The sequence below is a fragment of the Indicator indicator genome, chromosome 29 (genome assembly GCF_027791375.1).
Source record: "Indicator indicator isolate 239-I01 chromosome 29, UM_Iind_1.1, whole genome shotgun sequence".
NCBI classification, from domain to species: domain Eukaryota; kingdom Metazoa; phylum Chordata; class Aves; order Piciformes; family Indicatoridae; genus Indicator; species Indicator indicator.
Genome location: NC_072038.1, coordinates 1,582,758 through 1,604,554, shown reverse-complemented (window position 1 = coordinate 1,604,554; position 21,797 = coordinate 1,582,758). Strand labels below are relative to the sequence as shown.

The window sequence follows — 21,797 nt, the reverse complement described above, 5'->3', positions numbered from 1 at the left end:
GATGGTTGAAGGATGAAGGAAACCAAGCAGAAACCCCACAGCCACTTCTGACAGCCATGTGAGAATGCCTTGGCATTGGCTTACCCAAGGCTGATGCTCCTCTCAACATGAGGAGAAACTGCTCTCAACATGAAGAGAAACTGCCCTCAACATGAGGAGAAACTGCCCTCAACATGAAGAGAAACTGCCCTCAACATGAAGAGAAACTTCTCTCAACATGAGGAGAAACTTCTCTCAACACGAGGAGAAACTTCTCTCAACACGAGGAGAAACTTCTCTCAACACGAGGAGAAACTGCCCTCAACATGAAGAGAAACTTCTCTCAACATGAGGGGAAACTTCTCTCAACATGAGGAGAAACTTCTCTCAACATGAGGAGAAACTGCCCTCAACATGAAGAGAAACTTCTCTCATCATGAGGGGAAACTTCCCTGCACCTCAAGAGAAACCTCCTTCAACCTGATGAGAAACTTCCCTCAACGTGAGGACAAACTTCTCTCATCATGAGGAGAAACTTCTCTGAACCTGAGGAGAAACTCCTCTGAACCTGAGGAGAAACTTCCCTCAGCATGAGGACAAACTTCTCTCAACATGAGGAGAAACTTCTTTACAGTGAGGGTGGTGGAGCTCTGGAGCAAGCTGCCCCTCTGTGTTGTGGAGTCTCCTTCTCTGGAGACATTCAAAACCCACCTGGATGCATTCCTGTGTGACCTGCCCTGGGTGATGCTGCTTTGCCAGGGGGGTTGGACTGGATGATCTCTGGAGGTCCCTTCCAACCTCTAATGTTCTGTGGTTCTGTGGTACACACTATATGGTGGCACGAGGCTGTAGTGGGAGGATCTGCATGGACATTAGGTGATGGGGCAAATCCAGTGACAATTCAACCTTCCTCCTGCTCCAGAGTAGGGTCCTGAGCTTTGGTCCTCCCTTGGTGAGATACACACAGCCTGGCAAAGGAGCCTGTGTCGGATCAATGAGCCTCACACCACATACCTGCGTTTTGGCAGACCTTGCATGGAGGTGCACAGTGGTCCCTGGAAGGCCATAAACTAGCAGAAACCAGAATACCCTTTAAACTGCTGTGATTTAAACCTAGGGTCAGGCCTTTCTGCTTGACATCCTGGGAGTCCCTGAAGCAGAAAGAACTGCACCAGTGGCTGAAACGTCTCCACCTTTTCCTCAGATACTCTCTTTCCCAATGAGGAGCTGCTTAAACTTCTCCTAGACCTTATAACCATAACATTCTTACCTGGGAGTGAGTTGGATTCCCCTCTGCCTCAGGTCTCACCCAGAAAGCAGAATCAGACAGAATCACAAGGTCCTCCTTTCTGATGGCAGTGTCATTGTAATGCCACATCGGGTTTTAAGGGGCAGAAATAACAAAGCTGAATCTTCAGATCACAGCTGGAGCTTCTGCTCTCAGCTGGGAGTTTAGGAGCAGGCACTTTGTAAGCCAGGTAATTACTGCTCTAGAAGCATTTTACAGTCCCTTGATGGTTAAGGCAACACTGGAGAGAAGAGGATTGGATGCTTTCAGGATGTCTAAAGGCAATACAATTCCAGTGCTCACGAAGAACAGCTCACACCACCCAGAAGCAGCCCTGTGTTTTCATCCACCACCAACACAACGACTTTCCTGAGGGTCTCAGCCACATAACTTCACCCTTCCCTGTCATACAGTCTCAATTTTTAAAGGTACCTTCCCAATCCATCAGTTGGCCATCAAGGCAGCACATGGCTGGTATCAGGGTGTCACAGTCAGGTCTGGGTTGGCCACCAGATGAGTGCCAGAAGCTCTCCATGAACCCCTCTGCTTCCCAAAGGGAATAGAAGGGGAAGAAAGGGAAGACACTCATGAGGTGGGAAAGAAACTAACCCAGCTGGGATGGAGAGAAGAGCAATAGCATGGAATAGAGGTACACAGACAGCCTGGAACCCAACCCCTGATTGGCACCACTGCTGCTGGGGGCAAGCAGTGGGCACTGAGGTGCTTTACAGGCTCAGGTTTGATACATCTGGTTGTCAGTGGATGGCAGTGATCTGCCCTGCCTCCATTCCTGATGTGTTAGCAACACCAAGGCTGATGATGCCAGAGTGTGAATGTGCTCTGTGCATTCTCCCCACCCTCAGATCTGCTGATGGGTTTGAAAAGCTGGAGAAAAACAACTTAGTTTAATTGAAGGCAGATCTTCAGAGCCATAGAATCATAGAATGGTATGGATTGGAAGGAACCTCTGGAGATCATCCAGTCCAAACCCCCTGCTGAAGCAGGGCACCCACAGCAGCTTGCCCATGAACACAATGCCCGGATGGGGTTGGAATCACTCCAGACAAGGAGACTCCACAACCTCTCTGGGCAGCCTGCTCCAGCTCCCTCACACCAAAGAAGTTTCTCCTCCTGCTCAGATGGAACCTCCTGGGTTCCAGTCTGTGCCCCTTGTCCTGTCCCTGGGCACCACTGAGAAGAGTCTGGCCCCAGCCTCTTGCCCCCCACTCTTTAGCTGTTGCTGAGCATTGCTCAGATCCCCTCTGGGACTGCTCTTCTCCAGTCTGAGGAGTGCCAAGTCCTTCATCCTCTCCTCACAAAGAGATCTTCCTCAGTCCCCTAATCATCCTCACAGCCCTTTGTTGGACTCTTTCCAACAGCAGTTCTTGCCTTAGTGGGGGACTGGCTCATTTCACTTCATCCAGTTACTTAGGATCTCCAACAAAGCTTTTAACAATCAGAGTTAGAATTGGTAGGTTGTTTTGTTTTTTGTTTTTTTTTTTTTGCTGATCAACCTCCCATAAAATTCATCCCCACCAGCAATTTTTTTTTCTTACGAGGGTTGGAGCAGAGCTTGCAACACATTTCAGGGGTAAAGATTTGGCCAGAGGGCAGAGAGCTTGTGGAGCACAAAGGCTGCACAGTTTCCAATTAGACAAAACCTGTAAAGCTCAGCTTCACACAGAGACCTTTGCTGCAAGCACACCTAGGTTCAGCTCCTACATGGAGGACTGAAGTGTGGATTTAGCCACGTGGCTTATTAAATGCAACTCAATTAATGGCCTTTTCCTCCCTTCCAGAGGGCTCCCACAACACTTTCTTTCTTAGTGGTGTTAAGTTCTCTCTTCCCATTATAGCAAACACCTTCAAACAGGATGTGTGAACAATCTCCAGCAGCAGCAGACATGTTCATAGAATCACAGAATCAGTCAGGGTTGGAAGGGACCACAAGGATCAGCCAGTTCCAACCCCCCTGCCATGGGCAGGGACACCTCACACTAGATCAGGCTGGCCAGAGCCTCATCCAGCCTGGCCTTAAACACCTCCAGGGATGGAGCCTCAACCACCTCCCTGGACAACCCATTCCAGACTCTTACCACTCTCACGGGGAAGAACTTCATCCTGATGTCCAGTCTGAATCTCCTCACTTACAGCTTTGTTACATCCTCCCTAGTCCTGTCACTACCTTATAGCCTAAAAAGTCCCTCCCCAGCTTTCTTGTAGCCCCTTTCAGATCCTGGAAGGCCACAAGAAGGTCACCTCAGAGCCTTCTCTTCTCCAAACTGAATGGCTCGGGTTGGAAGGCACCTCAGAGATCATCTACTCCAACCTCCCCACCATGGGCAGGGACACCTCCCACCAGCCCAGGTTGCTCAAGTCCTCATCCAGTTTGGCCTTGAACACCTCCAGGGAGGGGACATCCACAACCTCCCTGGGCAACCTATTCCAGTGTCTCCCCACCTTCATACTGAAGAACTTCCTCCTAAGATCCAGTCCAACCCTGCTCTCCATCAGCTTCAAACCATTCCCCCTTGGCCTGTCTCTAAACACCCTTAGAGAAAGTCTCTCTGCAGCCTTCCTGTAGGATCCCTTCAGGTTTTGGAAGGCTACTCTAAGGTGTCCTCAGAGCCTTCTCTTCTCCAGGCTGAACACCCCCAGCTCCCTCAGCCTATCCTCATAGCAGAGGTGCTCCAGCCTTTGGGTCATCCTTGTGACCTTCCTCTGGACTCACTCCACATTGATCTGGTGCAAGGGATCACAACCAGAGCTTCCTTAGGGTTGCACCATGGTGGCATGTGGCTTTGGTAGCCAGACAAAACCTCCTTGTTGATTGGGTTTGGGTGTTGATTGTGGAATGTCTTAGCAGAGGTTTACACAGCTCCAGCCACTTCCTTACGGATTTGAAGAGCAATTTCCAACCTTCCCTGAGCTCTTCAGTTGCTGTGCAGTAGAAATCAACAGAAATAATTTGCATTCTTTGTTCTTTGCTGCTTTCCAGCCAAACCTAGAATACCTTCACTCAATTCCAGTCATACTTAGAAGATAATAAAGTGTTCATTTTGATTCTGTTGCCAGAATCTCTTTGGTGTGCTCCCCCTGCTTGGCACTAAATGGGAGTGGAGAAACTTCAGCCTTTTTTTTTTTTCCTTTTCTTTTTTTTTTTCAGTAAAATGACAAAAATACTTTATTGCTGCTGATGTAATTTCAAAATTATTTCTTCTTTTCCCACAGAAATGCTTCCTAATTTTGTCTCCAACCCTGCTGCTTTGCAGTCCAGGGATCCCTTGGATAACTGCAATCAACTCTAGGGAGGCTTTTCTTAGCGTGGGGGAATCCAATGGGAAAATTTGCAGAGTGCAAAAACTCACCCAACTCCAACTTTAACAGGGGGGAACGGAGGGAGGGGGGCAGCAGGGATTCTCTGAGACAGCCTCTTGCTGACTGTGTCCCCATCTCTCCCCCAGCCCCCTGCTCGCCGTCTGCTTTGCAGCCTCCTGCGGAGTCCCGGGAATCGCCCTGCTGACGCTGGCAGTGAACCCCCTGACAGGGGCTCTGGGAGCCTTCAACATTTTCCTGTACACCTGCTGCTACACCCCCCTGAAGAGGATGAGCATTGCCAACACCTGGGTGGGGGCTGTGGTCGGGGCCATTCCCCCCGTCATGGGCTGGACCGCGGCTACCGGCAGCCTGGATGCTGGTGAGTGCAAAACTCTCCTGGCTGGGCAGGTGGTTGTCAGCCCTGCTCCCAGGATAGCTCAAAACACCTTCTCAGGAGGCAGCAAAGCTTGTTCTTGGTGCCTGCTGACCTCATGCTGCTTTGAAAGCAGATCTGTTCTGCTGTGTGCAGTCATGGAATCATGGTTTGGTTGGAAAGGACCTTCAAAGCTCATCCAGTCCAACCCTCTACAGTCAGCAGGGATGTCTGCAGCTTCAGCAGGTTGATCACTGCCCCAAACAACTTCACCTGCAATGCTTCCAGCCATGGGGCATCTATCACCTCTCTGGGCAACCTGGGACTGGCTCTCACCACCCTCAGGGTCAAATATTTCTTCCTTCTCTCCAGGCTGAATCTCCCTCTTTGAGTTCCAAACCATCCCCCCTTGTCCTGTCACATCAGGCACTGCTCAAAAGTCTGTCCCCAGCTTTCTGATTGCCCCCCTGAAGCCCTGAAAGGCCACCAGAAGGTCTCCCTGGAGCCTTCTCTTCTGCAGGCTGCCCAAGCCCAACTCTCTCAGCCTGGCTCCCAGCAGAGGGCCCTCAGCCCTGCCAGCATTGCTGTGGCCTCCTCTGGCCCTGCTCCACCAGGTCCCTGTCTGTGCTGAGGGCTCCAGAGCTGCCCCAGCACTGCAGGGGAGGTGTGAGCACAGCACAGCAGAGGGGCAGAATCCCCTCCCTGCCCCTGCTGCCCACACTGCTGGGGACCAGCCCAGGACAGGCTTGGACTGGTCTCAGAGTGCTCAGTGCCAGCTCATGTCCAGGTTGTCACCCAGTGCCAGAGTCAGCTGCAGCTCAGTACCATGAGGGATGAATCAGTAGATGTGATGGTGTCCTCCTCCTTACAGGGGCATTTCAGGGGCAAACATCAGCTGATTAAAGACCATGTGCTTAGGGCCATCTTAAAAGGAAAAAAAAATCTAGAAGGAAAAGTGTCTTTGGGGTTCACATGGAAGGAAATGTTCTGTAATGTCAGGATTAAAACCATACCCAGGAAGATCCAACTTACAAGTCAGAAAAATTTCAGCTGGAAAATCCCCAGATCTGTTTCTTACTCTCTGTCCACAAGCCAGAAGATATTCTAGGAAGTTTCATTTATTGGTGTATTTCTTAATTGCCAACTTCTAAACTCTCTTAGGTTTTCAGTGTTCCTCCCCCCGCCCCCCTCCTTGAAAAGCAAGCAAAGATTTCTATTTTAGTAACTGTGAACCATTTTTACATCCCTCATAAAACACTGATCTCTTCAGCAGCTAAACCCTGACACAATTAGGGCTTGTTTCTCCTGCCAGCTACAAACTCCAAGAATCAAAGTGGCTCCACAGAGTTATATTCTGCAGAAACTAATGAACTTCAATTAACAGGTCTGTTAAGAATTGCTTCAGCACACACTCATCCCACAGTGGGGTTTGAATAATGCTTTCAGCAGCAAGGCTTTTAAGCAGCAAGGATCAGAATCTGTGAAATCCATTCCTCATTTGTGCTACAGGCTTCCTGTAAAAGTCACTCAGACTTGGCTTTTGTGTACACACATTCTGATATGGATCTAGTCCAGAGCTAGGATGAAAGGTTTGCTGGGTTGTTTTCAGCTGTGTGTACTATTTCTAGACAAACATTTCCTTCTCTGAAAGGGTTTATATATATATATATATTTAGCCCTGGAAATGGTCTGTAAGTGTATGTATGCTGCCTTGGGTTAAGGAGTGCATAACAGACAGTGTTGGAAGCTCTCTGCTCCCCAAGAGAATGCATTAAAACCACAAAAAATGCATTTTTAAGTGCTCTATCTTTCTGCCTGTGGTTGCCTAGGTCTTGGATCTTTATATGTTGGTTAGGGATTTCTGCTTTGGTTAGGGATTTCTGCTTTGGCTTTGGCATCTCTCTGCAGCATTGATGCTGTGCTTCACCTGCAGAGTTCAGCCTGGAGGAGCTGGAGTGAAGAGCTCCATCTCTCCTTATCTCTCTCAGGGAGAAGCTCTGCACAATGAGTGGTAAAATACAGGCTGCCCAGGAATGTGGTTGAGGCCAGATCCCTGGAGACATTCAAGGTCAAAGTTGATGTGGTCATGCTCTAGTTGGTGGTGTCCCTGCTGACAAAAAGATCTTTGAGGGTCCCTTCCAAGCTGATGCAATCTGTGAGTCTGTCAATCTCACCAAAAGCTTTTGCTGTAGAGGCTCTCACAGGGCAAATTTTCCCCCTCAGTTTTAAAATGGTAGCTAAAGTGCTGCAGCCCAACCCTTTAAAGTGATCTGGCAATGATTTTCCTTGACTTTAATACATAGAGTCACAGAACCCCAACATGGTGGGCTTGGAAGGGACCTCTGGAGATCATCCTACTCCAACCCCTCTCTTAAAGCAGGGGCAGCCACAGCAGCTTGCACAGGATCACAATTTCCAGGTGGCTTTGGAATCTCTCCAGAGAAGGAGACTCCACAACGTCCCTGAGCAGCCTGCTGCAGGGCTCCAGAAAAAAGGGAGCCCCAGAAAAAAAAGCCTGTAGAGGAGGAGGTTCTGGGGAGACTTCAGAGCAGCCTTCCAGGACCTGAAGAGGGGCTGAAAGAAAGCTAGGGAGGGACTTCTATAAGGGCTTGTAGTGACAGGATGAGAGGGAATGGATGGAAGCTTGAGGAGGGCAAATTTATCCTGGAGATGAGGAAGAAATTCTTTCCAGTGAGGGTGGTGAGACACTGGAACAGGTTGCCCAGTGGATGTGCCCAGGGTTGTGGATGTCTCTTCCCTGGAGAAGTTCAAGGCCAGGCTGGATGAGGCCTTGAGCAAGCTGGGCTGGTGGGAGGTGTCCCTGTGCATGGCAGGGGGGTTGGAACTGGATGATCTTTAAGATCCCTTCCAACCCAAACCATGCTAGGAATCTATGAATTTTCATTGTTAACCTTTCTGCTGTTGCAAAGGAGAGTTCAGCACCTGGCAGCACCAGAGCCTCACAGACTCCCAGCCCTGTGTGTCCCCTCTCTAAGCAGCCTGCCCACAGTTGTTGAACTCATTAATAATGTGTAATTAGCTTGGAGCCTTAGCCTAGTTTTCAGGAGAGGTGTGAAAATGCATTTACACCTCGTTTAAACACACACACACACACAAAAAAAAAAAAAAAAACCAAAAAAAAATATCATTCCACTCCATAACAAAGAGGAATGTGAGGGAAGGGAGCTGGAAAGCTAATGAGAAGGAAGGTTCTCACCACTTAACTGCTGGCTTTTGGAGTTTACATTTTCCTGTGGATTTTCTTGCCTTGTAATCTTCTCACAGCTGCCACATTGTTGGACGTGCTGCTGGGTGCAGGGAACACAATCTTGAAGTGCAGACCTTTCATTACTGTTGGAGGGGGGTAACCCAGAGTAACACCATGTTGTGTGGCACCTTCAGACAGCCATGGCTGCGCTCCCCTGCAGTGTCAGGAGGTCAGGGACATCCCTGCTGTGCTTCTTGTATACTGCTGGGAGATGGTCTTGGTCCTTGGAGGGAGCTGGAGGTGATAGCCTTGGCCAAGAAGGCAAATGGTCTCCTGGGGTGCATTGAAAAGAGTGTGGCCAGAAGGTCGAGGGAGGTTCTCCTCCACCTCTTCTCTGCCCCAGTGAGGCCACATCTGGAAGGCTAGATTCAGTTCTGGGCTCCCCAGTTCAGGAGAGACAGGGAACTACTGGAGAGAGTCCAGTGGAGGCTACAAAGCTGCTGAGGAGCAGCTCTGTGAGGAGCAAAGGCTGAGAGCCCTGGGATTGAGAGCCTGGAGAAGAGCAGCCCCAGAGGGGAGCTGAGCAATGCTCAGAGGATGGGGCCAGTCAGTGGTGCTCAGGACAGGACAAGGGGCAAGGGGCACGAACTGGAACCCAGGAGGTTTCACCTGAAAATGAGGAGAAACTTCCTTGGTGTAAGGGTGCTGGAGCCCCAGAGCAGGCTGCCCAGAGAGGTTGTGGAGTCTCCTTATTTAGAAGGATTCCAGCCCCAGCTGGGCCATTAGGGCAAGCTGCTGTGGGTGCCCTGCTTTAGCAGGGGGTTGGACTGGGTGATCTCCAGAGGTCCCTTCCAACCTCCACCACGCTGGGATTCTGAGATTCTTAGTTTCCAATTGCCAAGACAGTAACAGAACATTTCAGATTGGAGCTGGGTTTAATTTTATCCTCATTTTATTTCTAATTTTCTTCTCTCAGTGATAAATCCCTTGGCAGTTTCTTTCCCAAGAAACGAGTACCAGGTATTTGCAGATAAAAATCTGAGCCTTTTACTAGCAAATGCCACAGAGGCTTGCTGCTGTTTCTACACAACTCAGGTTTTGCAGCTCTTAAGGTGATTCCCAGGGATGCTTGCTCCCATTTCTGCCCCTGATAGGGTAACTCTACTTGTCTGCTTTTAAACCTGCTTCGACATCCTGCCCCCCAACCCTGGATTTTGTGCCCAGCCAGTTTAGGGGAAACCTCCCATTTCAAAAGGCAAAGATAAGGTTATCTCTGGGAAGATGTGGAATTCTTTCCTGTGGGCTTGAAGGGCTTGTATGTGTGTTTCTTTCTTTTTTAATGGCAGCTGTTTGAAACTGATGAAGGATGGGGAATGATAACATTTCCTCACTGGGGGAGCTGAGTGCAGGTGAGATGGTCAAAGGTGTGTGATGAATGTGATTTATCAGCTGCATATCACTGCCACATCTCTGGGGTGTTTATGCAGAGCTTCACTGCCAGCCTGTGATTTGCAGTAACACGTTTGCTTCCCTGAGAGCAGATTTCATTGCTCCTTTGTGGGGCTGCTCAGTCCCAAAGAGGTTTGTTTTCCTAGGAAATCTAGACCCTCTCAAATTATTTCTCCTGATTCAACAAAGGAAAGATTAACAGGGAAATAATGAATTGCACTGCAGGCCTTAAGTGATAACATAAAGGCAGGGAATAGTAGGCAGAGCTTGGCTGTGTGGCCTGATCTGTGCTGGCTTCTCCTCCTGTACAGGAGCCATGTGTAGGAGAGCTGCTGGCTGTGCCATGCTGCTGTGGACACAGCCTCTGCACAGCCAGCTTCACACCTAACAGAGAGGTTTATTTTGGGGTGCAAGAGGTACAACAGAATCCCAGAAACACAGGAAGGAACCTCTGGAGATCATCCAGTCCAAGCCTCCTGCTAAAGCAGGGCACCCACAGCAGCTTGCCCAGGATCACAATGGTCCAGCTGGGGTTGGAATCTCTCCAGAGAAGGAAACTCCACAACCTCTCTGGGCAGCCTGCTCCAGGGCTCCAGCACCCTCACAACAAAGAAGTTTCTCCTCCTGTTCAGATGGAACCTCCTGGGTTCCGGTTTGTGCTCACTGCCCTGTCCCTGGGCACCACTGAAGAGAATTAATCACAGGAAATTCCATCTCAAGAACAGAAAAAGCTTTTTCACTGTGAGGGTGCTGGAGCTCTGGAGCAGGCTGCCCAGAGAGGTTGTGGAGTCTCTTCTCTGGAGAGCTTCAAAACCCACCTGGATGTGTTCCTGTGTGACCTGCCCTAAGTGGTCCTACTTTGCAGGAGGGTTGGACTCGACGATATCTGGAGGTCCCTTCCAACCACTACCATCCTGTGATTCTGTGATCATAGAACTGTTTTGTTTGGCCAAGCCCTTTAAGATCATTGAGTCCAACCACTCTCTAACTCTACCAAACCTGGCTTTAAACCAGGGCTCTCAGCACCACATCTCTGCCTCTTTGAAAAGAGCCTGGCCCCATCAACCTTGCCCCCTACCCTTCAGCTATTGATCAGCACTGAGAAGATCCCCAGCCTGCTTTAAATTCCTCATGTTGTTGTTCTTTCTCCCCAGCCTGCTGCTGCAGCTGGCTTGGTAGAGATCTCTGCTGTCCATTTCATATCATCAGAGGATGGCTTAGGTTGGAAGGCACCTCAGAGTGCCGAACTTGGTATTTCTAGTTAGCACAAGAAATTAATCTGGGCTGAGCGTTTCCACAGCCCATATTTTGCCCTGTACATTTTGCAGTTCTTCCCCCATCCCTCCTGTGCTGGCCCTGATGATCTGGAGGCTCTTTTCTATCCTGAATGGTTCCATGTGCCGAAGGCTTGACCCCAGCTGGGCAGGGCAGCGGAGTCGGGGTCTGAGAGCAGAGCAATTCAGGGCCACAGGGTTCAGATCAACCACCCAGTTAGATGGAAGTGACAAGCAGGGGTCCTCAGCATAATGTCCTTATCAGTTAAGGGGATTTATTCCAAGTAGGTGGCAGTGGCAGAGCAGATAAGAGCCCTGAGAGCAGAGCAACCATTACAGCCCCAGTGGTGGCCTGGAGCCATAGGTATTAACTACACCAAAGGATGTTTATCTCAAGAGACTATTTAGTTTATCTCTGATGCTCCACTTCTGGTCTTGCTTTCCTGAAAAGACATCTTGTGCTGATTTTTCTTTCATTGTCAGAAATTTCAATAATTCCTGGGGCTGTGGAATTTATGGGGTTGAGTGTCAGCTGGGCTCACGTGGAGGCTGAGTCCAAAAATGGGGTTTTTTTGGGGTTTGTTTTTGTTTCTTCCCCCCACTTTGTAATTCAAGTTGTGTTGGATGGTAGAGATGAATTGTGGCAGCCAACATCTATTTACAAATGGGGATTTAAAAGTGGGCACTTCTTATCAGCTGGTGACATTTGGCAGATGGATGGTTTCAGTAACAACAACAACAAAAATGCAGAATAGGGGAGAGTGGGGGGTGGTCTGCACCCACCCTGTCACTGGCTGGAGTCTCTCAGACCTTCCCTGGTGCAGCATTTGTCAGCCAGGAGGAGGGAGAGCAAAGCCACAGCTTGATTGCATGCAAGGTAACCTTAGAGATCTTTGTGGCCCTTCCAGTTAAGCACTTGGAGCTTTCTTAGAATCATCAGAGAATGGCTCAGGTTGGAAGGGATCTCAGAGATCAGCAGCTCCCACCTCAGAGATCAGCTACTCCAACCTCAGACATCAGCTACTCCCACCTCAGAGATCAGCTACTCCAACTTCAGACATCAGCTACTCCCACCTCAGAGATCAGCTACTCCAACTTCAGACATCAACTACTCCCACCTCAGAGATCAGCTACTCCAACTTCAGACATCAGCTACTCCCACCTCAGAGATCAGCTACTCCAACTTCAGACATCAGCTACTCCCACCTCAGAGATCAGCTACTCCAACTTCAGACATCAACTACTCCCACCTCAGAGATCAGCTACTCCAACCTCAGACATCAGCTACTCCCACCTCAGAGATCAGCTACTCCAACTTCAGACATCAGCTACTCCAACCTCAGACATCAGCTGCTCCCACCTCAGAGATCAACTACTCCAACCTCAGACATCAGCTACTCCAACCTCAGACATCAGCTACTCCCACCTCAGAGATCAGCTACTCCAACCTCAGACATCAGCTACTCCAACCTCAGAGATCAGCTACTCCCACCTCAGAGATCAGCTACTCCAACCTCAGACATCAGCTACTCCCACCTCAGAGATCAGCTACTCCAACTTCAGACATCAGCTACTCCAACCTCAGACATCAGCTGCTCCCACCTCAGAGATCAACTACTCCAACCTCAGACATCAGCTACTCCAACCTCAGACATCAGCTACTCCCACCTCAGAGATCAGCTACTCCAACCTCAGACATCAGCTACTCCAACCTCAGAGATCAGCTACTCCCACCTCAGAGATCAGCTACTCCAACCTCAGACATCAGCTACTCCCACCTCAGAGATCAGCTACTCCAACTTCAGACATCAGCTACTCCAACCTCAGACATCAGCTGCTCCCACCTCAGAGATCAACTACTCCAACCTCAGACATCAGCTACTCCAACCTCAGACATCAGCTACTCCCACCTCAGAGATCAGCTACTCCAACCTCAGACATCAGCTGCTCCCACCTCAGAGATCAACTACTCCAACCTCAGACATCAGCCACTCCAACCTCAGAGCTCATCTACTCCAACCTCCCTGCCATGAGCAGCAGTGCCTCTCAACCAGACCAGGTTGCTCAAGGCCTCATCCAATCTGGCCTTGAACACCTCCAGGAAGGGAGCATCCATAACCTCCTTGCACAACCTATTCCAGAGTCTCACCACCCTTTTCCAGGCCCCTTGATGTGTGAGCAGGTCTGGAAGCGAGCAGGGCAGCTCTGCTGTCCTAACAGCAGCAGAGGAGGCTCCAGCTATAAATCCCTCTAGGAAACACAGCTTTGTAGGGGTTTGCTTCTCAGATGAAAGACAGCAGAATTTGTGGTCTGTTCCAGAGGAAACAGAGATACTCATGTCACTGACATATGAGAATGTCCTGGGGGCCCCCAGAAGTGTGCTTTGTGGGGGTGAAAACTGTAAAAAGCAAGTCAGAGGGACAATGCCAGTAAGCAGCTGGTCTGAATTTAGGACAAAAGCCAGTGGGCTGTTTTGTTTCCCCTTTTCCATCCCCACAAGAGACAAAAGAAATGGCAGTTCCAGCACTGGGACACCTGAGGGACCCACCCCATGAGTTCACAGGCAAAGTGTCCTCACCTGGTCTCTGCCCCATGTGGGGTGCAGAGAGGAGATGGGGCTATGAAGCTACCATGAGTGTGTGACACAACCCCCACAGGAGCAGCACTGATGTCCCAGGTGTGACACAACCCCCACAGGAGCAGCACTGATGTCCCAGGTGTGACTCAACCCCCACAGGAGCAGCACTGATGTCCTGTGTGTGACACAACCCCCACAGGAGCAGCACTGATGTCCTGTGTGTGACACAACCCCCACAGGAGCAGCACTGATGTCCTGTGTGTGACACAACCCCCACAGGAGCAGCACTGATGTCCTGTGTGTGACACAACCCCCACAGGAGCAGCACTGATGTCCCAGGTGTGACACAACCCCCACAGGAGCAGCACTGATGTCCTGTGTGTGACACAACCCCCACAGGAGCAGCACTGATGTCCTGTGTGTGACACAACCCCCACAGGAGCAGCACTGATGTCCTGTGTGTGACACAACACTCACAGGAGCAGCACTGATGTCCTGTGTGTGACACAACCCCCACAGGAGCAGCACTGATGTCCTGTGTGTGACACAACCCCCACAGAAGCAGCACTGATGTCCTGTGTGTGACACAACCCCCACAGGAGCAGCACTGATGTCCCAGGTGTGACACAACACTCACAGGAGCAGCACTGATGTCCTGTGTGTGACACAACCCCCACAGGAGCAGCACTGATGTCCTGTGTGTGACACAACCCCCACAGAAGCAGCACTGATGTCCTGTGTGTGACACAACCCCCACAGGAGCAGCACTGATGTCCTGTGTGTGACACAACCCCCACAGGAGCAGCACTGATGTCCCAGGTGTGACACAACCCCCACAGGAGCAGCACTGATGTCCTGTGTGTGACACAACACTCACAGGAGCAGCACTGATGTCCCAGGTGTGACTCAACCCCCACAGGAGCAGCACTGATGTCCTGTGTGTGACACAACCCCCACAGGAGCAGCACTGATGTCCCAGGTGTGACACAACCCCCACAGGAGCAGCACTGATGTCCTGTGTGTGACACAACACTCACAGGAGCAGCACTGATGTCCTGTGTGTGACACAACCCCCACAGGAGCAGCACTGATGTCCTGTGTGTGACACAACACTCACAGGAGCAGCACTGATGTCCTGTGTGTGACACAACACTCACAGGAGCAGCACTGATGTCCTGTGTGTGACACAACACTCACAGGAGCAGCACTGATGTCCTGTGTGTGACACAACCCCCACAGGAGCAGCACTGATGTCCTGTGTGTGACACAACCCCCACAGGAGCAGCACTGATGTCCTGTGTGTGACACAACACTCACAGGAGCAGCACTGATGTCCCAGGTGTGACACAACCCCCACAGGAGCAGCACTGATGTCCTGTGTGTGACACAACCCCCACAGGAGCAGCACTGATGTCCCAGGTGTGACACAACCCCCACAGGAGCAGCACTGATGTCCTGTGTGTGACACAACACTCACAGGAGCAGCACTGATGTCCCAGGTGTGACACAACCCCCACAGGAGCAGCACTGATGTCCTGTGTGTGACACAACACTCACAGGAGCAGCACTGATGTCCTGTGTGTGACACAACACTCACAGGAGCAGCACTGATGTCCCAGGTGTGACACAACCCCCACAGGAGCAGCACTGATGTCCCAGGTGTGACACAACCCCCACAGGAGCAGCACTGATGTCCTGTGTGTGACACAACACTCACAGGAGCAGCACTGATGTCCTGTGTGTGACACAACCCCCACAGGAGCAGCACTGATGTCCCAGGTGTGACACAACACTCACAGGAGCAGCACTGATGTCCTGTGTGTGACACAACCCCCACAGGAGCAGCACTGATGTCCTGTGTGTGACACAACCCCCACAGGAGCAGCACTGATGTCCCAGGTGTGACACAACCCCCACAGGAGCAGCAGGACAAGGATCTGCAGGAGGAACTCCCACCCTTAGGCTATGTGGGACCCTGGAGGGAGCCTGGAAGAGGCAGGTGGTGAGGAGCCCCTGCATGGCTCTGCAGGTTTGCATCCCTCTGCTGAGTCTACTCCTCTGGCAAATCCTTCCTACACCTATGAGCAGCTAAGGAATGAGCTGTGCAGGGGCTGCATGTTCATCTCACCCACCAGGCTCAAATCTTTTATGGCATCTTGCTGGGATATCTGAGAGCAGGTGTGCACAGCACTGCTGCTTCTCCCAGCCTTGCCAGTGGAAGTGTCTCCCTTGAGAGGCTTTGGGCTGTGCCAACCCTTTGTGTGTGCCACACACAGAGCCTAGCTCAGCACATCTGGGCTCCTCAATTTAAGAAGGACATTGAGAGACTTGAATGTGTCCAGAGAAGGGCAGCAAGGCTGGGGAGAGGTCTGGAGCACAGCCCTGTGAGGAGAAGCTGAGGGAGCTGGGGGTGTGCAGCCTGGAGAAGAGGAGGCTCAGGGCAGACCTCATTGCTGTCTGCAACTACCTGAAGGGAGGTTGCAGCCAGGTGGGGGTTGGGCTCTTCTCCCAGGCAACCAGCACCAGAACAAGAGGACACAGTCTCAAGCTGCACCAGGGGAAGTTTAGGCTGGAGGTGAGGAGAAAGTTCTTCCCAGAAAGAGTAATTGGCCATGGAATGTGCTGCCCAGGGAGGTGGTGGAGTCACCATCCCTGGAGGTGTTCAAAACAAGCTTGGCTGTGGCACTTGGAGCCAGGGTTTAGTTGTCAGGAGGTGTTAGGGACTAGGTGATAGGTTGGACTTGATGAGCTCTGAGGTCATTTCCAACCTGGTTGGTTCTGCGATTCTGTGATGTGCTTCCCTCCTGTTCAAGGCAATGCCAGGAACTGCTCCCTGGAGGTTGCCAACCCCACTGCCACCTTCATTTCCCCTTGGACTCTGGGGACTGTCCCTTTGTCTGGCAGGCAAGGGCCTCTGCACGGCCACCATCCCCTTCCCCTTCTGTGTGCGGCGGCGGAGTCCATGGCAGCCCCCAGACACTCCTGTTCCACAGGCCCTTTGTGGAAGCCCTCCAAAGGAGCAGCTCTTGAAACCCATGACCATGAAGCTTTTGAGCCTGGCAGTGTTTTCCTCCTCACCCTTCGTTTACATGACCTTGAAGGCACACAAAGAGGGCTGTGGGTGCCTGCGCTGACAGCCGGCACCATTGTTTGCAGCCCAGAGACCTTGTGTGGGGCTTTAGAAGCCTTCCTTCTCCTTTTTTTTTTTTTTTTTTTTTTCCCTTCTCAAGGCTGTGGAGCTGCTCCTGCAAGCACCCAACACAAGCAGCAGTCTGCTTTTGTTTGACAGTGGAAGCAGAAGTGCTGGCTGTTGTCTTGCTGTGCTGCCAGCCTGGGAAATGCTGCAGTGGTGGAAGAGAGGGGAGCTGGAACGTAGGGAAATGGTGGGGAAGGAGAAGGGAGTTGGGAGGTAGGAATCAGAGGTCAAACAGAGGGGAATGGCATCAGTTTCAGAGATCCATAGAATGCTTTGGCTTGGGAGATCTGAAAGGTCACCTAGTCCCAGCCCCCTGCCATGGGCACCTCCCCCTACCCAGGTTGCTCCAGGCATCATCCAACCTGGCCTTGAACACCTCCAGGGAGGGGGCATCCATGACCTCCCTGGGCAACCTGTTTGCTTCAGGTTCATGGCTACATATATCCCAAATTCCTTTGTGTTTGAGAAGGCTTCATAATCACAAATTAAATTCCAATATGAATTTTGTAGAGGTAGTCCCTTGTCTACTCCCAAAGGCAACAGGAAGAATTAACTGGGAGGCACTGCTTTCCCTCAGGAGTGATTGTACCAGGGCAGCACCTCCAACACAGGTCAGTTTTAAGACTCAGCTTGACAGGGTGCTGGGTCATCTCATTTCAACTCCACTATCACCTAGAAAGGTTGGACCAGATGATCCTTGGGGTCCCTTCCCACCTGGTGATTCTATGATTGAACACTTGTGATAGAGGCCAGCTGATTGATGATCATTTTCCATCCCCAGAACAAGCTGAAGGCAAGGCAGTGATCACTGCACTTTCCAGCTCTCCTTCACAAAGATGATCCAAGGGCTGGAGCACTTTTGCTACAAGAATGGGCTGAGGGAGCTGGGGGTGTTCAGCCTGGGGAAGAAAAGACTCCAGGGGGGGACCTTAGATCTGCCTTTTAATACCTGAAAGGATCCTACAGGAAGGCTGCAGAGGGACTTTTCATGAGGGTGTCTAGACACAGGACAAGGGGAAATGGTTTGAAGCTGTGGGAGAGGAGGGTTGGACTGGACTTTAGGAAGAAGCTCTTCAGTACAAGGGTGGTGAGGCTGTGGAATAGGTTGCCCAGGGAAGCTGTGGATGCCTCCACCCTGGGGGTGTTCAGTGCCATATTGGATGAGGCCTTGAGCAGCCTGGGCTAGTGGAGAGGTTTCCCTCCCCAACAGGGAGGTTGGAGTAGATGATCTCTGAGGTCCCTTCCAACCAGGGCCATTCTGTGGTTCTATGATTCACAAACATAATGCCACCACCAGCTTCATAAACAAACCCTTAGGTGTCAGGCCACTGTGGCATGGAGGTGACTCTCCAAACCACTCTGAGTGTCTGTATCAACTTCCCCAGATAACCCTTTGGGTGTTTAATATTGCACTGGATCTGCACAGGGCAGCAAGGCTTTGGTGAGGCTTCCAAAACCTTGTTTTACCCCCCAGAATTGCTGCATAGTTAGAATCTCCAGGTTAAAGTGGTTGTGAGCAAGCACAAGAAAGAAAAGAGAGAAAATCAAAGCTTTGGGGATGTATCCAGTGTGTGAAATGCCCTCTTAAAACCACAGTGAAGAGTTTTGGGGCAGGTTATGTTAAATTTCTTGTAGAAAAGGTGAGAAATGAGGTCTGAGACAGCCTGGTTGCCTCCCAAGCAGGTGGATACAGCTGGATCAAGTCAAGTCTCTGAGCTCTAATCTACCTTGTCTGGATTAAAGAGGAGTAATTTGTTCAACATCTTTTCAGGGAGGAGAGCCAGTTGTGTGCTATCAAGTAAAACAGTGTGGGGCTGTTTCCTGACTAGGAGCCATTAAAAGGCTGAGCTTAGGCTACCAAAGCCTTCCCCCCACTGCCAGCAGCCAACTCATACCAGTTTCCAGGAGACAAAAGGGTCGGTGCTTTCCTCTCCTAAATCCAGGAGCTACCAAGGTCTGGAAATCATTTTAAGATTCCTTCACATTATTCAAGGCAAGAGGAATTACTAAAATTGTGCTCTAAGCAAAACAGCATTCTTAGGTTGCCAAGGCAGTAAACACCAGCTTTGAGAAATGCAGTCAGATTTCAACATCTGGTTTGGAGCTGATATTTTAACCATTCCATGTTTATTTTTAATGCCTGGTTGGCCACTTCCCAGTCAGACATGTGCAGCACTGAAGCAAAGACAGAAGGAGCAAGTCTGTCCTTGTGTTGATGCTGCAGATCAGCTTCCCCTTCTTTTTTTTTTTTTTTTTTTTTTGATTCATTGAGGAAATAAATAAAGAGTTTGTCCTGCCTGGAGCTGGAAGGTGATGCAAGAGGTTTGCAGGACACTGTGTGTTGTGTAGAGAACGATGAGATGGGTAAGAAGGAACAATAAAAGGATAAGGAGGAATAATAAAAGGATGAGGAGGAATAACAAGTTGGTAGTCTCTGATGTGTTTTCAGGAACATGGTGTTGTAATCACAGAATGTTTGGGGTTGGAAGGGACCTGTAAAGGTCATCTAGTCCAACAGCCCTGGTGTGAGCAGGGACATCTTCAACTAGAGCAGGTTGCTCAGAGCCCTGTCCAATGTCAGAACATCACTCTGCAGATAACCTCAGGACATGTTTGCCTCGACTTGTGCAGACAGACTTCTGCTCATCTGCTTGCCCAGGCTGGTTAGACTCCATCTGGCCCTGCTCCAGAGGCTGGTGCTTCACCCAAACATGCAGTTCTTCAGCCTGTGTCCTCTTGGAGCTCAAGTCCTTTTCTGCCCTGGAAGAATTTGCCTGCAGAAAAAAAAATTTTTTGAGAGTTTCAATTGGATCATCTCAATTTTTGTGCCTTGTTTAAGGCAGAAGCTGGAATAATTCAGCTGTGGGTGAAATCTTTGCTCCTGCTCCATGTCCAGTGTCCAAAGCTCTTTGATGCTGGCAATGCCTTTCATCATCATCAAAGAGCTGTATTTCAAATCACTGCTCAAGAGAGTGGCATCCTCAGCATGAGGCATGAGTCAAGCAGGATCCTATGAGGACAGACTGAGAGAGTTGGGGTTGTGTAGTCTGGAGAAAAGAAGGCTCTGAGGAGACCTTCTTGTGGCCTTCCAGGATCTGAAGGGGGCTCCAAGAAAGCTGGGGAGGGACTTTTGAGGGTGTCAGGGAGTGATAGGACTTGGGGGATGGAGCAAAACTAGAAATGGGGAGATTCAGATTGGATGTTAGGAAGAAATTCTTCCCCATGAGGGTGGTGAGAGACTGGCACAGGTTGCCCAGGGAGGTGGTGGAAGCCTCATCCCTGGAGGTTTTTGCAGCCAGGCTGGAGGTGGCTGTGAGCAACCTGCTGTAGTGTGAGGTGTCCCTGCCCATGGCAGGGGGGTTGGAACTGGCTGAGCCTTGAGGTCCCTTCCAACCCTAACAATTCTATGATTCTATGATCCAAAGATTCCTTCTGCCCTTCAGTGGATGAGAAAATAGGTTTGAAGTCCCCAGGTTGCTTTATGGGAAGGAAGCAACCTGGGTTTTGCCCAGAATGCTGCAACTGGAACCAATAGCTTGGCAGCTGGATGTGCTCACTCTATCTTGAGCAGGTGATGTGGAGGCTTCAGCAGAATTTGTATCCTTTAGAGGACATGAGAAGCTTGGAGGACTTGCACTTGGGGGTCACTGATTCTGGTGCAAGCCCAGGATGGACAGGACATGATGCTGTTGCTACCTCATTGCCCTGCTCTCCTCTCCATGTCTGAACCAGTGGCCAGAGTTCACACCCTGCAAGGGCTTACACCCAAACCCCATCTTCCAGGCTCCTGTTCTTCAGGTGTTCCTCTTAGCAGAGAGTCAAGGACTCAGTGCTGACATTGCTCCTTCACCTGAGATTTGGACCATCCAGCAGATTTTAATCAAAGCTTAGAGGAGCCCCATGGCCTTCTTGACACCATGAAGAGCTTCCAAGGGAGTTGCTTCTTGCTCTTGTCCTGAAAATTAGCCTGTCAGGCTACTCTGCTTTGCAAGCTGCTTTTGGAAATCTCAGCTGACAATTATTTCCTACTTCTCCCCAGTTTTATTGACCCTCAGAGCATCTTGCTAAGCAGTTTGTGAATGTCTGTGGAGCTGAGTGTCTTGTTTGCTTTAGGGATGGTGCAGTTGGTAAAGCTTCAATATTTCACTGGAGAAAAATATCTCTGCAGAAAGAGAGAACCACTTTCTACCTTCTTCAGTGCCAGCTGACATTTTGGCTTTATCTTAGATATTAAAATAAAATAAACATTCTCAGCTTGTCCTTGTTTATTAAATAGAAGTTCTATTACTATTTAAATACCTCTAAAAGAATTAAAGAAAAGAAAATAGTTTCACCTCAACATTTCCTGAGGAAGGGTAAAACCTCTTACTGAACTCTGTGGATGCTGTCAGAGCTACCTGGTTCTCTGCAGCCTGGTAACTTTTGAGATGATTTCAGCTGGTGCAAAGTGATTGAACAAGAGGAAAGCAGCAAGAAAACATTTGATAGCCATTTTGCAGAGGAGAGTGAAAGGATACTGGAGACCTGGGTCCTGTTTGCCTCAACAGGACTCTGCCAAGTGATCAGGATTTACAAGAGTCTCCTCACAGCTGCCCCAGGTTCTCACACATGGAGAAGTGAAGAGTTTGGAAGTGGTCACAAGTGGGCTAAACATGCAGCTACTAAAAAATTTGGCCACAAGACAGCTTGGGATATCCATGAGCCAGGTACTTGTGGGCTTGCAATTCATAAACACTTGTGGAAAAGCTGAGAGTCCTAATAGGAGATTCCCTCACAGTTCAGAGCCAGCCATGGCCTGGGCTGATCCCCAGCAGTGTGGGCAGCAGGAGCAGGTTAGACTGGGAGGGGATTCTGCCCCTCTGCTGTGCTCTGCTCAGACTTCCCCTGCAGTGCTGGGGCTAGATCTGAAATCCTCAGCACAGCACAGACAGGGACCTGTTGGAGCAGGGCCAGAGGAGGCCGCAGCAATGCTGGCAGGGCTGGAAGCCCTCTGCTGGGAGCCAGGCTGAGAGAGTTGGGCTTGGGCAGCCTGGAGAGGAGAAGGCTCCAGGGAGACCTTCTGGTGGCCTTGCAGTGCTTCAAGGGCTGAGCAGAAAGCTGGGGACAGACTCTTGAGCAGGGTCCGTTGTGATAG

General features: G+C 50.3%; 1 protein-coding gene across 1 annotated transcript in view; it reads left to right on the top strand.

Annotated features, from left to right (window-relative positions):
• Nucleotides 1–21,797, top strand: part of LOC128976609 (protoheme IX farnesyltransferase, mitochondrial) — a 138,644-nt gene that overhangs the window by 111,185 nt on the left and 5,662 nt on the right. Inside the window, exon 6 of the mRNA XM_054393908.1 lies at nucleotides 4,732–4,964. Within this exon, the coding sequence (XP_054249883.1) occupies nucleotides 4,732–4,964 (233 nt within the window). The remainder of the gene's footprint in view (nucleotides 1–4,731; nucleotides 4,965–21,797) is intronic.